We start from the raw sequence: 15421 nt of genomic DNA on the forward strand, positions 1-15421 counted from the left end.
AAGAAGGCTCAAGTTGACTTGACCTCTGTACATATTACATATGCGTATATACGACCATTAGACATACTAGTTTCAGAATAGAACATACCTGACGATTTCACAAACTGTGTGTTCGAAAACATAGTAGGAGGCAGATATTACCTGCGACAAGGTCGTTGAAAGACGGGAGAGATTATTTGCATCTCGCATCCCAATTTATCAGCATAGATCACTTTCTAATTTCTTGCTTATAGAGACAAGGTAGTGGATTGTATTACCTCTAGATGCAGCAAGGGATTACACGACCGACACAAAGTCTCAGCCGTTCGGTCATAAGGCACTTAGTCAAGCATAGCATAAAATGATAGGGGCTGTTTAAGGTGCCTTTAGGTGCCATCTTCAGGTTCTAGTATGCGAGGCTCCCAGGTCAATGAGTGTATGCGCCCCCCAGCCATTTGCCCAAGTTAGTGCAACCGCATTCTGAGTCACCAAGGGAACAATAATCGTAGAACCTGTAAATATTTCTCTTAATCCGAAGAATGTTCTCATCTCTAAGCAAGTAAGCCCTGTTGGCATAAGCTAGAAAAGAATGCGTGACTCCTTGAGCACAACGAAAGAGCTATTCAGTAGACACGTTCGACGAGCAGCCCAGTATAAATTCCCAAGATATATGTGAAGCAAGTCCCATTTTAGCAAGTCCTTTTCTTATTCCCCCTTCAAAACGAGATCTTATCATCCCGAGATCATCTTGATCTCAGCCACAAATTCTCATGTGCTCTCCTCGCACATCAACACACGAACCTGACGATAGATTAGGGAAGATCTGGGATTATAATCGTTTCCCCTACACACATTACAGCCGGTTGCGCCACTTCTGCGACGTATATAGTGGCAAGGTCTGTCGCCTTCGAGTAGCCTGTAGAGTTTATCCAGAAAGTCGAACGCCGAAGTGTATCGGCCAGACGAGAAGGTTTCTCTCTTTAACCAATATTCGACCTCAATGAAATTCTGGCCATTGCCGTAAAAGACTTTTCTCTCTTTACTTTTCTTGTTACAATAGCGAACTCGCTTCAAATTGTAATCAATAAGCCAAAGAACCTTGTGTTTGTCGTTACCTCCAAGGGAGTGAACACAGTCGTCGACAGCGGCAAGAGTGCGTATGAAGAAGCCTCGAGCACTTTGCTCTGCATAAAGATGCCCGAAATTGAAACTGTCATTTTCCTCATCGATATTATACCAGCTGGGATCATATGCTATCGCCACATGGCCAAAGCGAAATACTTTCGGAAAATTGAAATGGTTGTAAGCATTCATAGCAACACAAATGTCTCCGCCGTCATCATTCTCCCACCAGCTGATGGTGCTTGGGTCAAATGCCTGGAGACACACCAGGTCTTGCTTTGGGTGAATACGGAAGCGCCATTTCTCATTCCCTGATGTAGTGAGTGAAATGCAGCTTTGGTTATAAGAGTACATAGAGGGTCTGGAAGAAGAGCTCCTTCGGGTTCTAGTAGTCCAGTCTTCTTTCCTGTAATGTGCTTTAATAATCTGCCTGGACTCTCTGCATGCGATCCACATGCCAAAGTCCCAGGCGTATGCAGATGGATTGTTCTTCGTCCAAGAATGGCTGCCATCGTGGGAATCAAACTTGGGCGCTGCAAGATGATAGTCGGAACAATGATTGTTATCAGCATAAATTGTACATCGAGCACTGAGTCTTCTCGCCTCGACGCCATCAGCTCTGTTGACAAGGGAAAAGAAGTGAGCGCCCGGACGGTTATGGTCTAGCGGTCGTAAGGCGAACTTCCATATCATGAGCCTAAGCTCGAAAGGCAAGTCGAAAAACTGACAGCCGCGCGGCTGAGGGACGCTCCACTGCATCTTGCGTAGCTGATGAGAAGTATCGAGATGGGGAGACTGGAATGACGCTGATCCTAGACACAATCATGTGAGCTTGATGAAGAGTCTTGGTTGGCTATAGATGGATGATTACCTTGGTTGAGTGCTCTGGTTGACTATTGAGTATTTTGGTTCAGTGGTTGAGGGTGGTAGAGAATGTTTGAGGAGAGTATAAAGCGAGACTGAAGCAGCTCTTTTATCTCTAGTTGGAGAGGCCCTTGGCGGTGAAGTGATCTGCCGTTCAACCAAAGGGAATGGTAGAATTAGAACAGAATCAAATATTGAGCAACTGTGCTATGTTTTCCGCGCCGGTTGGAAACGGCTGCCCGCAGGCACATAATGGTAGAGTGATATACGAACAGTCCTAGCAGTGATAGTCAAGATCAACAATCACAAACAGCCGCGACAGTGATGTCTGTGAGCAAAGTTGAACAATTTCTTTTTTGCTGCTTGATATCGTCACGTATCCTACGCCTCCTTCTTCAACCCCTCAATCCCCTCCGTCGGCCTCGGTCCTCCACGACTCCTCCTCTCCTCTTCCGCACCACTCGCCTTCCACGCGCTCAAGATGAGATTCACAATGTGATCCACACCAACATCCTTCTTCACCTGCGCAAACACCGTAGGTCCTCCCTCCCGCATCTTTCTCGCATCCCTCTCCATAACACCCAAGTCAGCCCCCACAGCCTCCGCCAAATCCGTCTTGTTCACCACCAGCAGATCACTCTGTGTGATACCAGGGCCTCCTTTTCTAGGCACCTTGTCGCCGCCACTCACGTCAATGACATAGATGATAAAGTCAGCAAGCTCACGGCTGTAGTTGGCGGCCAGGTTGTCGCCTCCTGACTCGATGAGCAACAGATCCGAATCGAATTCTGCGTGGAGATCCTCCAGGGCGGCAAGATTGGCAGAGATATCCTCGCGGACGGCGGCGTGAGGGCAGCCACCGGTTTCAATGGCACGGATGCGCTGCGGGGGAAGGGCAGCGTGGCGAGTGAGGAATTCGGCATCTTCTCTGGTGAAGATGTCGTTTGTGACGGCGGCGAGAGAGTATTTCTCTCGGAGGGCGAGACATAGCGCCAGCATCAGGGCTGTCTTGCCTGAGCCAACAGGACTATAGATAGACGTCTCTCAGATTAGTTATCTACATGAACTGAGGCTGAAAAGGCGTGAAGCTGGCACTGGAGTGACTGTGACTTACCCGCCGATTCCAATTGTGAATGCGCGATCTGACCAGGTGCGGCCCTCGACGATGGGCATCTCACGGCCTATGTAGCTGCCGGGACCATCGAGAATCTCGTGAGAGTGGCCGTGCTCTTGCGCCGACACGCCGCTGTGGGAATGCGAGACGCCCTCGTGAGAATGCGACATGTTAGGCGATGGCGCTCTGTTCTATGCTATCGTCTGCCGTGATTTACTGTAGAAGAACAGAACGAAAAGGAGATGAGAAAAGGAGTAAAAAGAAACGAGGCTCGGATATAAAATAACAGCACGGCTGAGAGAACGTCATGTCGTTGCGCCTTAGTGAATAGCCAACCAGTGCTTTAGGCGGGGGAGGGGTTGATCAGATAGAGGGTGGGTGGAGCCAAGAGATTGAGGGCAATTATCAATTGCTCTGATGCTTATCTATAGTACAAAATGATGATAGTCTCCCGTCCTTCTTACACATAGAGATGACATTGATTTAGTTCATGGATGGATAAGTCAGTTGATGGGTCAATGTCTTCATTTTTGCTCCGTCATAATGTACTGTACAGCTCGTACACACAAGGTCTAGTATATATAATTACACATGCCATGCCAATTGGTGCTCGTCCCGTTGGCGTGGGTTTTGGTTCATCCCTCCTTTTTCGCCTTCCCGTTCATCATCATCTACATGCCTCAAGGACTAGCAGTCGGTGACGGCGCGTTGGGATTGTCCTGTGGAGGAACTGGTGCTGCTGCCACCTCTGCCGCGCCAGCATTTTCCAGAGCCGCGGATTTCTTCTTTGCGATGAACTCGCCAATCTTGGCCAGCATCTCCTCCGAGAGCTCAGGCTCTCCAGCCTCTGCGCGTGCCTCCCGGTTCTTCTCGTGGAACTCATCCAATGGCGTCTGCATAGCCTTGATAGTCTCCCGTCGTCCCTTCTTCAAAGCCTCCTCCGTTTCCTTCTTCTCGATATACCATGCCTCGTGTCTTGTTCTGAATTTGGAGAATTTGTTTCTCAGCTCGTCCACAACTTGCTCTGGCATCGGTGGTGACAATAGGCCGTAGTAAAATGATCTGTCCTCAACTTGCTCTCGAACGGTGTCTGCGGCCATGGTTTCGAACTCGGGTACTTCAACCTGGGGCCAGGGGATCACGACGTTGAGCCCGGGGACCACACGATCCCACTTCTTGCCGTACTGCCATCGGTCGAGAGACATGTTGCGGGATTGCATGTTTGGGGGCACAGCCTTGAGCTGGTTGATGACGACGTCTCGGGTGACTCCTGTCTCGGGGTTCGTAATGGGATAGACCAGGCGGACGGATCCGATGGATATCGGCATTGGCTGCGGTCGACTGGGGTTGCCAAACATGCCTTGGACAACAGCCTGTGCACAAGTCCACGATTAGTACGGGTATTGCGCGAAATATCGTGAAAAATCTTTAAGCACAACATACCTGATGACGGTGCTCCAGGGTCACAGTTCCAACCTGGGGCTGGACCGATCTGATGCGATCAATCTTTCCCTTGTCCGGACCATCCTGAATCACCACTCGATCTCCAGGCGCAAGGTTCAGCTGCTTGACGCCTCCAGCCCAAGCGCAACGCTGCTCAACGACCTTTGGGCTTGGCTGGTGCAGGCCGTAGTTTGACCAGTCCTGTCGCACGTTCTCCTTGAAGGCGCCGTAATCATTGAAGCCCAGATCTCGCTTAGGGGCCAGGGGTCCCAGTTCCCAATCCTCTTTCCGGGCCTGTCTCGCATCTTTGAGGTTCTGTCGGACTTCCTCCACGGCGGATCGCAGCGCCAGTCGACTTCGAAGCTTGCCGTCGATATTTTCCTGCTCCATCTGTAGTCTCGTGCGGCGGGTCGCCTGGCGCTGGGCCTGCGCCGCTCGCTTCGCCAGCTTCTGCATGGTGGGTGAAGATGAAGAGATGAAGAGGGATGTCCAAGATTCCAAACCGCAGCCCATTGACCGCAAATGAACGCTGCCCGCACCGCTTGCAATTGATGGTGATATCGACTGATGACCAGATGGCTCGGAAAATCTTCGACCCAGCATTGGCCTAGCGCGGGACACACCAGTGCGGCACTGATAAGCTGATAGGGTCCAGCGCTCTGTGAGTGTGAAACAGGTTTATTCACACAGTACAATTTACCCGCAAATCTGTGCTCATGATACTGAGCTTTAGGCATGCACGACACAGTGTGGGCTGCAATAGGCTTAGGTCGAGTGCTGGCCTAAACGCTTAGTACGGGGTACTTCGCTTGGCAGCACGCTAACAATGGGTAAACAACATTGTGATGCTACAAGCGGCGCCACGGAGTTATGGAGCGTTGAGAGTGGTGAAATAAAGGAGAGCCGGAATGAATAAGAAAAAAGCAAAAATAAATTGAAAAAATGAAATGGAAAATAGGAGAGGCTGCTGATATCCCAGGGTAAGGAGCCGGACTGGTGGTGACACGACGCTGTGACGGAGCACGGAGTGTACGAATGCTCCGTGCAATGAGGTCTCACATCACAGAACTGCCTACCGGGCCTCTTAGCTCACGCAGCATGTTGCTGCAGAGGCGGCATTGCCCCAGCGCTTGCACCATCACAGAGATTGATACGAGCATTTGACACGAATGGCATTTGATGTAAACACAGGGGACTGCATGCACTGCTGGCGGCATCCACGCACGTTGGCCAATGGGCGAGAATGTGAATGTACTCGTACATGTCCAGGAGTGGTCGATTCCGTGGAAGCCTCGGAACCGTCAGTCATCCTCGGGAGCAATGGCGAGAACGCCGTGCAGTCAACAGTATTACAGTATCCGTAGAGCAGCCGCCAAACAAGGAAATGCGTCGTCTGGTGAGCACGTCGATCATGTGATTGCTTAATTTGAGGTGCATCAGCTTGGTTCACTAATGCAGCAGCTCCCACAGCTGCGTGAATGTGCATTTGCTGCTAAATTATGACAGCTTCCGGCGTGCAAGTCCTAGATGCGTAGGACTTTGCCACCAGGATTCGCCGTGTCAGGAGGCACACAAGCCGTGTCACCCTGCCTAGGCTTCGGGAAGCGGTCTGACCTGGGGGAAACAAGAACACTGGACCAGACCAGACCAGACCAGACCAGACAAGCACCGCGGTGAGATTTTGTTGGCAGAGACAAAGAGCGCGCATCTGGTTGGTGGCACCAAATACGAAGTACCGGTACTGGACTGGCGCCCATTCTGATACATCATCCAGAGCACCAGAGCACCAGACTTGATATTAAGGTCTAAGGTCGGGACTCCAGACGCCATGCATCGTCATCCCAATCAAGAGTAAATTGGACGGGTGGATCACAAAGGTTAGCACTTGGTGCTACCGCTACTGAGCTCCGTCTACCTAGACAGGCCCTACTTAATGAGATAAGGTCATGTCGTGAAATTTGCACGCTGCTGCGGCTCAGGACAGCCTCGTGGCGCTGAGGCAGAGCTGCGTGATTGAGGTCTGGAACTTTGGAGGCGGTCCTGGATGAGGTCCTGGGGGAGATGAATCCCTATTCCCTACCTGTAAAGGAATTGAACGGCAAACCGCCTCAATGCGCGCACATCATGTACATGTACCTTGGCCCTTTGCACACTCGGAACAGACCGCCAGATGATTCACAAGCCGAGCATCATCTGGGGATCAAATTAAAAGTGGTCGTCATCTCAGCCTCTTCCATCATCAACCGCGTTGCAGTACGTACCGTGGTTCTCAGTGCTCGTACTCTGCACAGGCGGCAGTGCAAGCAGCGCTACCTGGTTTTGTAACGCGCTGCTATTAATGTTTCTGAGGCGCCGCGTACTTGTACTTGTTGGGCGTGCAACGACGGCGCCCATTTGCTGCGATTTGAGATGTAGAGGTACGCAGGTTGACTCAGCGGTGGAGTTTCGTAATATAAAGGATCACGTACTTCCAGGCGCTGCGCAGTACGGACGGCCGAGTAGCGTGTACCTCGCTCTAGCGCTGCGGTTGTACTTGGCCGCATGTATCTGGCCTTATCTCCCAGCGTCTCAGCCACCTCCCGCTGCCGCTTCCAGGCAACGCAACGCGTCCAGCCCCGGGATATTCTGTTTGCTATGGATGTTCAGCTTCTGCTTGCTGGTACTCGTACTGTATGTAGTAGCGGTCAGGTACGAACTGCGCTCGTAGCTTTCGAACACGCATCAGCGGCTAATACTGATGATTCAAGCTGGACCGCCAAGGCAAAAAGAAGAAAAAAAGAGGCTGAACAAATCCGTACCGAGTATCGAGTACGCGCACACCCGTGCTCGTGCATGTACATGTACCTACCTGACCTGCCTGCGCCTACATGTGCGAGTGCCTGGTACGGTAGGCCACTAAACCGCAGCTGGGGGATGCCTGGAACTCGGGCTGGCTCAATCTCAATCTCCCTCTGAAAGCTCGGTGGCTGGAGGGCTCACAGCACCCAGAGCTGCTCCCCCGGGCCCCAAGCCGCCCCTCCTTTCTGCCCTGGAACATGGAACAGAGCAATCAAGCCATTGGCGAGTCCCCAGAAATTGTTGGCTGCCTCAGGACACGCTAGCCAAGGTACGGAGGACAACGCAGCTCAAGAAAAGGCCATTGACTGACTGATCGTCGCCATGTTCCCCTTCACCTAAACTGCGCCGGTGGGTACATTGCCGCTACCTGACAGTCCTAATCTTTTCCTCTCTCCCCTTCAGCTTGGACCCCCCCAAAGTCCCAAAGTCCTCGCAGTCACTCGCCCCGAAACAAAAAGCCAGGCTGCTCTCGCTGCTGCTCTTATTCTTCCCCCTCTCCCCACCCAGTCACCTGTACTAAGCACTGCTAGCACCAAGTACCAAGTACTTTGCGTCTGCAAAAGCCAAAAGCCCCAGCAGGCCAAACCCAGACAGACCCAGACCAGCTCTCTTCCGTCACAATCCCCCTTCTGACGTCCGTCTTTCTTCCTTTCATTCCATCCCAACCGCCATCGCCAAACTCGCAAGAGACGCTCTGCCTTCATCCTTTCCAGCCGACTTCTCATCTTCCACTCCGCAACACTACACAGACACCATGGCTGAGATCCGCCGAAAGCTCGTCATCGTCGGCGACGGTGCCTGCGGTAAAACCTGTTTGTTGATGTGAGTTGCTCCAACGCCCATTTCATTTTCGGCGGCACGCTCCAAGGCAGCCGTGGCCTCAACACCGAAGCAACACATCGCCGTCTGGAGCCCGCCAGAGCAACGAGTCGAGCTAACCGCGTCGTTCTGCAGTGTCTTCTCCAAGGGCGCTTTCCCTGAGGTACGCATTGAGCGCAGCATCTGCCATCCCCTATTTTGCCCTATGCCGCGTTTTCATTAGCCGCCGCCGTTTTTATTTTCCCGCCCAAGAGACCACAACAACTCCACCATTGAGGGTTTGATGGCGGACTCGATGCCTTGTGGGCGCCATCATTCGTTTTTCTCTTGACGGTGATGCACTGCAGGACAGAGATTGGGTGCTGCGTGACGTTGGCATCGGCCCCAGAGCGCGGCGAGAAATCCCTGACGTGTCAAATCTGGGCCGGGGGGCTATGGCTTCATTTCAGCCTATAGCCCATCAGCATCTCCATCAAACTGCTCCTCATCATCTAACCCACCATCATAATCGATCCATCTCGCACAGAAAATTGGCAAAAGGCCGTCGGCACCTTTTACGTGCTGCTTAATAAACAACACTGTGCTGACATGTTATATCATTCTAGGTCTACGTCCCCACCGTTTTCGAGAACTACGTCGCCGACGTCCAGGTTGACAACAAGCACGTCGAGCTGGCCCTCTGGGATACGGCTGGCCAGGAAGATTATGACCGTCTCCGACCTCTCTCCTACCCCGACTCTCACGTCATCCTGATCTGCTTCGCCATTGATTCTCCTGACTCTCTGGACAACGTTCTTGAGAAGGTATGTCACCCTTGCATTTGCACCCCCTGCATGTGCCCATCTAGATAAGGAAACAAAAACATCTAACGCGTATTGCTCTTGATAGTGGATCTCTGAGGTCGTGCACTTCTGCTCAGGCCTTCCCATCATCCTGGTCGGCTGCAAGGCCGATCTGCGAGACGACCCCAACACCATCGAGGCCTTGAGGGCAACCAACCAGAAGCCGGTTTCCTCTTCGGACGTGAGTGCACTCTGCCTGGACGCTTGATTTGCTCTGACGAAACTGACACTCCCATCTATATAGGCTGAGGCTGTTGCCAAGAAGATCGGTGCTTACAAGTACTTGGAGTGCTCTGCTCGAACCGGCAGTGGTGTTCGCGAGGTCTTTGAGCACGCCACTCGCGCTGCTCTCATGTCTCGCTCCACCCGCAAGAGCAGCCACAAGAAGTGCCTTGTTCTGTAAACGTGTTTTATCCTTATACCCGTCTATCCCGAGTACACCCGTCTCCATTCGCGGCTCGATTCCCCTCCTTTCGTAATCCGATGCGTTTCTTCCGTACTTCACAAGCCAACTCATACAAACAATACGCGGCTGGTTGTGTGAGGAAGGATGGGTGTCAGCCACCATGGTTTGCCGGTCGTCTGCGGGCATAGTTTTTCTTCTCGGGGATTTGGAATTTGATTGTCTCGTTTTGCGTGTCTTGCGTCTTCACTTTGCGGACACGGGCGAGAAAGGGTTACTTGGTTGCGTGCATGGTTCTACAGTCCCATCACCGTCATGGAGTAAGGATTCTCTAGGGAAAGAGAGATGATTGCGAAAGAAGGTAAACCAGATGTTTTCCCCCATATGCCTCTGTCATAATGCCGGCGGGCAAGCCGGTCTTGCTTTACTGTATCTTCCCAGTGGTGCGAAACAGGGTCGACGGGCCTAATGTTGGAGCTGGCTTTCTTTTTTTCTGAGCTACGAGCGGTCGATGGTTGATTCGGGAGCGTACAGATGGAATAGAGGGCTTGCAGTTTGTCTAGCTATGAAGGGGAGAGAAGGGTGTGTAAGTAGGTAGCTGTGGATTTGTCGCACTTTGGAAGTTGGCGGGACTCTCGCGAGCGGTCTCTACAACAGGTTATCATACATTTGTTTCGGTTTTTTTTTTCTTTTTCAACTTGTTTCAGTCCAATGGTTCGAGGATCTGTGCAGTGTGTTTTCTTGTCTTGTATTGTCCTGGCTTTTTTTTTTTTTTTTAACTTGGCTTTGGTTGTAATATCGCTTTTGTCTTTACACACTCAACATGTTAGATTGCGGGTAAACTCTATCGTGAATCTCGAGGCAGTGAACCCCCTTGAAACATGTCGTGCTGTGGGGATTGTAGGCCTGTTGCCGCATGGATAACAAATGGATCCGTGTAGTTGTAGCACATGTCATGCCATGCCATTGCCATTCTAGATTCCTTCCATTATGAGGAACTATCCTACCTAGCTGCCCGTACTGGGCCTGGCTTGTAACTTAGAATGTTAAAGACATACATGATTGCTTCTCTTCTCCATCAACGCCTTGTCATAATGCACCATGTCCTTCTGAGATATATCATTCCTTCATCTATTCATTCATTCACTCATCCGTGCGTCCATCCAGTTCCCCGCACCTCAGTATATTCTCGTCATGCTGTTGCGATGATTGAGGTTGATGGCGGGTGGAGTTGGGGTGGCTTAGACGGGGCAAGTCTGTTATCACAGATGATCAGTTGAATGTCACAAGGAATATTTAGAGTTGCAATAAGAAGAAGGGAAAGGGAAGATGAAACCGTACAGCACCGCAGCTCGAGCAGGTCTTGGACTCGGAGGTGAGGGTGGCAGAGCACTTGGGGCAGGTCTTGTGGTTGTAGTTGACGAGCTCCATGATGATGATTTTAGCTTGATGACTCAGAGAGAGTGATGTAAGTTGAGATGAAAATTATAAGTAGAAAAGAGCTGTGCTGTTTTGGAGGAGAAGAGATTCAGGGACTTCAAAAGCTGGGGCGGGGTCAGTCCAGTCTGGACCCTTTTATATTTTTACTACTGGTCAGAGAGGGCATGACATGGGACGACGCGCCGGGCATGTGTCGGTTCCTTAGGCCAAGGGGTAGCAGCTGTCGTCTTTTTTGCCCGGCTTGGGTTTTGCTGGCTAAGCTTTTTGGTAGGCTGAGTGGACGAGGTTCTTATTGGTTTTGGGGGGTTCTGGGATGGGTATGGAGGTTGACACCATTAGTTTTTGGGTGCGTTAGCACTATTGTTGGAGGTTGTCTAGTTTGAGGGAAACCACAACTACGTCCATACTATGTATATACCAGCTTTCATTTTCAGTATGGCAGTCTTCTATCTTGCCCTCTTTCTCTACTAAAGGCAGGTAATAGGGAATAATTGATCAACGTAGCGGAGTGAGAAGAAGGGAAAAGAGAGGGGTGGGAAGTTTTTTGCTATCGTGCGAGAATGGCTGTCAGTGGATTGGCGGCCGGTTTGCAGTTTTAGTGCAGCGGGGAATTTTTGCATGGAAGAGGGTGGGCGGCTAATCTAGATGGATTTATCGGGGACTGTTGGTTTCTTGAGTAATGAGCGAGAGGCTATTGGCTGTTGGGGTTTCGATGGTTGCTATGAGGGCGCGGTGTTGTGACGTATTGAGCGTCTTGGAGAAATAGGCAGACATCTGGTATCTACAGTAATTGCTTTTGCCGTTATCGCTATAAACTGCCGTGTAATACCATATCTCTCTTACTGGGTAAACAGTCGGTCAGATTTCAGTGGCTGAAAGAATCCTTGCTTGAAATGATGATCATGTGTCCTCGGGGACTCGTGACGAGCTGTTTTGGGGAAAGGAGAGGCCACGCGGGATGGTGCACAGGGAGGGGGGCAAAGGGTCATGAAGTGAGGCGAAATGAGGCTGTTGTGTGTTTTGAGTAGAGTGAGGCTGGTGCAAAGAACTTTGAACAGAGATAGCGAGTGACAACTTCAGGTCAAAGAAGACACATGGGGTTTGGCTACCCGGGAGATGATGAGGTAGATGATGAGATTTGTCGCGAAACTGTGACAGCATCCAGTAGGCAGCTGGCATTCATGCTACAATTATGAAAGTATAAAGCTCTTTGACATGTATTGTATTCTTCTGACAAGATACTCTGTATATCTGCCTCTGTATGGTGGACAACGCTGCTGTATAGTCCAAAAAGCGTAACCGCATAAACGCAGCATCCCATATTCATAGCTCCCCTTATTGTACAATCCTGTCCAGCCCTTCGCTCTCCATCAATGGGCAATATGCATATCCGTTCCATGCTCTCTATAAATAGTCATACAATTAAATTTTCTAAAATCGATTCGTCGGCGTCGGCCTTGTTCTACGTGCATTTCGCTGCGGTATCTGAACCTGTTGGCATCGTCGTGTTAGTTACCTAAATAGAAGAGGAAGAGACAATCACAGACTTACCATGTATCATTTTATCTATCGCTTGAATCACACTAATGATCATGACGACGACTCCAAACACCACCACGGCCGCCGCCACGTATGTGCGCCAGCTCCGCGTCGTCAGCTTAATGTAGCACATGGGCGGCAGGATGTACGCCATGGCCACGGCGCTGGTTGCGCCCACGAGCTCAAAGACGATGCCCAGGTCGCACGTCAACATGCTCAAAGTCGTAGCACCTGCAACCAGTGCCGTGCTGATGATGAGATGCCGCCGGATATCAAACGGCTCGTCGGGGTAAAAGTACGTAATCATGACCTCGCGGCAGACAAACGCCTCCAGAGGCAGAGTCGTCAGCATGTTGAGGCCAAAGCACAGCCGCGCAACGTTGACCATGGAGTTGTCTGACGAAAAGTTGTTGAGCACGTTGCCCAGCGTCTTGTCGCCAAAGGTGAGAAAGCCGCCGAGGGCCATGATCAGGCAGGCGAACATGGAAACGCCGGTGGAATAGTGTGTGACGCGGGAGAAGTTGTCGATCGTGGGGGTCTTGAGCGAGCCGTAGATGAGGAGGGAGTTGTGGTGACAGACGAATGCTGCGTATGTATACGTTAGTCGTGAACCATACATGTATGGATGTAATCGGCTATTGGAATCGAGGTGTCCATACCAAATGATATAACGCCAATGGCTTGGAATATACCGCTGTTGACTGTCAACAGCGGCATGCTGAAGGAGCCTCGATCCGCCGACGGAACGAGCACGCCTTGAACCAGCACCGTAACGACAATGACCAGCATGCCGATGAGGGCCAATGTGCTCGCCTTGGCCAGCTGTATTATAGAGCACCATTAGCAAAGCGTCCTTTTGTCTTGCAACAAGTTAAAGTAGGCAGCCCTCACCTTTGCAATGTCCCTGTATAGTGTCAGAGGATAGCTTATCCCCATGCAAAACACGGCAATGCAAACTCTTCTATCCGTCAACAGCCCCAGCACCGGCACATTCGCCAGGTCGGTCCAGATGGCTGTCAACACGTGTGGAATCGTGTCGCCGACAATGACCCCAAAGGCCACCATGCCGCCAAAGGCAAACACCCACTGCGCAACGCTGATGGCAATGAGTCCCGGCCGGCCAAAGCAGTGCTGCACCGTGCCCTGAAAGCTGCTGGTGCCGCTCAGCTTGCTGTTGATGACGATGAGGCAGATGGTCCAGTCCACCACAATCGTCAGGGCAATGAGGAGCAGCGTGCCCGCCAGCAGGCCCGCTTGCCGCATTGCATATGGCTGGCCGATGATGCCGGCGCCGATGATGGAATTGGCCATGTTCATAAAGGCTGATTTGAGCCCGGACTTGGGCCGCCGCAGCTCAGCCTCAGCCGCGTTCTCCTCGTCGCCCTCGCCAGCATCATCCCACTCTCGGGCTACGGTTATACTCGGCGCCTCGAGGTCCGTCAGCAGCGGCACGCGGTGCGAGTCGAGGCCGGAGCCGGAGTCGTCGAAATCGAATCGATCGGCCGACGAAAAGGACGACGAGGTCGAGGGCCGGCCGTTGGGAGCGTCGCTGAAGTTGAGGATGCGCGGCGTCAGGTCGAACTGGACTCTGCCGGGGGTCCGCGGCGTCTTGACTTCGGGTTCGAAATCGGGGCGCGACGACTTGAGGACGCTGGTGATGATGCCGAGGTCGCCGCCATTGCCATTGCCATTGCCATTGCGCTCTGTCTCTGGCTCTTGAAATAGCAGGCCGCGGTCTTCGTCGTGCAAGCTGATCTCGCCGTGGTTCTTCTTGGCCATGGTCATTGTAAGGCGGCGTCTTGCCCGGCCACCATTTTCGCCCGGGCAGCAGCGATTAATAAAAGCAAAAGCGCAGCAAAACAAAACAAGAATACAATTTCCGTTCTGTGTCTGCCTAGTCGGACAGCTGAGAAATCCGAAATCCAGCAGGAAAAAAAGTCCGTCGAAAATAAACAAATGGCAAATATCGCGGCAACAGATTCAGGGGCTGCAGGGCCAGAATCGTGTTTGTTGAAATGCGCTGGAGCTGCATGCAATTCGATCATTACGGAGTTTGGAGGTACGCAATGGACGAGGCCCGAGGCGGACTAGCGCGGCTGACGGATGATGAAAGTGGTTCCCGACTAGGCTAAGCGGCACGGCGGGCTGGCGGAGCGTAGTCGCTGGAATTAGTGGACAATAGGCCTAGAAGCCCCCATAACTCCATTAATGGGTCTGGTGGCATTTTCTATTAGCTGCTCCCGGAATAAAGCTTGTTGTCCGGCTGTTGATTTAGAATCAATAGACGGACGGTGAGTGAATAAGAATTAAATTAGGTAGAAAAAAATAACGGAAAATCGACATGCTAGTAATAGTAGAAGAAGAAAAGGTGGAGAAAGGTTGTAGTGCTAAGACAGTATGAATGCAATTGGAGCATCTGACATTGCAATTGGCGTGAGTGATAAAGATACGGCAGAGTGATGAACTCGACTTACATCCACCACCTGGTAGAGGCATTGAGTAGATATGAATGGATCAACTACCAAGAAGTCTATGTGATCTTTTCGCTAATAAATAATGGAACATGCATAGGCCGAGACATCTAATCATGACAGTATAGCTGAAGATTAGGTACGTAGAGGCACTGACTATCATGTACTTGGCTAATCGACCTTTCGGAATCTCTTATAACAAAGTCCAGGCCTCTCTACTGGACATCCCCATTATCAGTGTGACTTGTAAAGCTTTAGATAATGTACTTCCTATTTGGAAATTGCCTTTCAATTAAAAAGCTGGCGTCGACATAGACAATATTCTGAGAAACAAAAAGTTACACCAGATACGATTTGTTGTAGGGTGGGCAAGAGGCAGAATGAGTATCGGCATCAGCAGATGCCTTCAACGAAATGATGTGTGGACACTAAGATGAACAATTGCCTGCTCTTATTATCTAGAATACAGTGGATTATTCACATGCACTCTCGGGATGATACGATCTGTTCTCTGTCGCATTTTCCCAGCTGGGTTATCTACAAATCC

General features: G+C 51.2%; 5 protein-coding genes across 5 annotated transcripts; 1 reads left to right on the forward strand and 4 right to left on the reverse strand.

The window, feature by feature from the left end:
* Positions 1–490: 490 nt before the first annotated feature.
* On the reverse strand, positions 491–1974 carry V8C40DRAFT_237664 (uncharacterized protein). The gene has a single exon (XM_083214289.1). It carries the CDS (start codon positions 1858–1860, stop codon positions 748–750), a length of 1113 nt encoding a protein of 370 aa, XP_083076375.1. The 5' UTR covers positions 1861–1974; the 3' UTR covers positions 491–747.
* A 372-nt stretch (positions 1975–2346) lies between these two features.
* On the reverse strand, positions 2347–3249 carry V8C40DRAFT_263287 (CobW/HypB/UreG, nucleotide-binding domain-containing protein; the record flags this gene model as incomplete). Its single annotated transcript, XM_083219450.1, has 2 exons — positions 2347–2992; positions 3080–3249. 2 exons carry the CDS (start codon positions 3247–3249, stop codon positions 2347–2349), a joined length of 816 nt encoding a protein of 271 aa, XP_083076376.1.
* A 343-nt stretch (positions 3250–3592) lies between these two features.
* V8C40DRAFT_237668 (KOW motif domain-containing protein) lies at positions 3593–5089 on the reverse strand. Its single transcript, XM_083214290.1, has 2 exons — positions 4523–5089; positions 3593–4452 (listed from the first exon to the last, which is right to left on the reverse strand). Exons 1-2 carry the CDS (start codon positions 5033–5035, stop codon positions 3760–3762), a joined length of 1206 nt encoding a protein of 401 aa, XP_083076377.1. The 5' UTR covers positions 5036–5089; the 3' UTR covers positions 3593–3759.
* Positions 5090–7837: 2748 nt separating this feature from the next.
* V8C40DRAFT_162256 (ras family-domain-containing protein) lies at positions 7838–9506 on the forward strand. Its single transcript, XM_083211485.1, has 5 exons — positions 7838–8182; positions 8315–8342; positions 8785–8982; positions 9068–9202; positions 9266–9506. Exons 1-5 carry the CDS (start codon positions 8115–8117, stop codon positions 9422–9424), a joined length of 588 nt encoding a protein of 195 aa, XP_083076378.1. The 5' UTR covers positions 7838–8114; the 3' UTR covers positions 9425–9506.
* A 2564-nt stretch (positions 9507–12070) lies between these two features.
* V8C40DRAFT_237680 (transmembrane amino acid transporter protein-domain-containing protein) lies at positions 12071–14412 on the reverse strand. Its single transcript, XM_083214291.1, has 3 exons — positions 13295–14412; positions 13063–13225; positions 12071–12988 (listed from the first exon to the last, which is right to left on the reverse strand). Exons 1-3 carry the CDS (start codon positions 14186–14188, stop codon positions 12381–12383), a joined length of 1665 nt encoding a protein of 554 aa, XP_083076379.1. The 5' UTR covers positions 14189–14412; the 3' UTR covers positions 12071–12380.
* Between the last annotated feature and the right edge of the window lie 1009 nt (positions 14413–15421).

Source organism: Trichoderma camerunense, assembly GCF_050948025.1.
Source record: "Trichoderma camerunense strain CBS 138272 chromosome Unknown V8C40scaffold_4, whole genome shotgun sequence".
Classification (NCBI taxonomy): domain Eukaryota; kingdom Fungi; phylum Ascomycota; class Sordariomycetes; order Hypocreales; family Hypocreaceae; genus Trichoderma; species Trichoderma camerunense.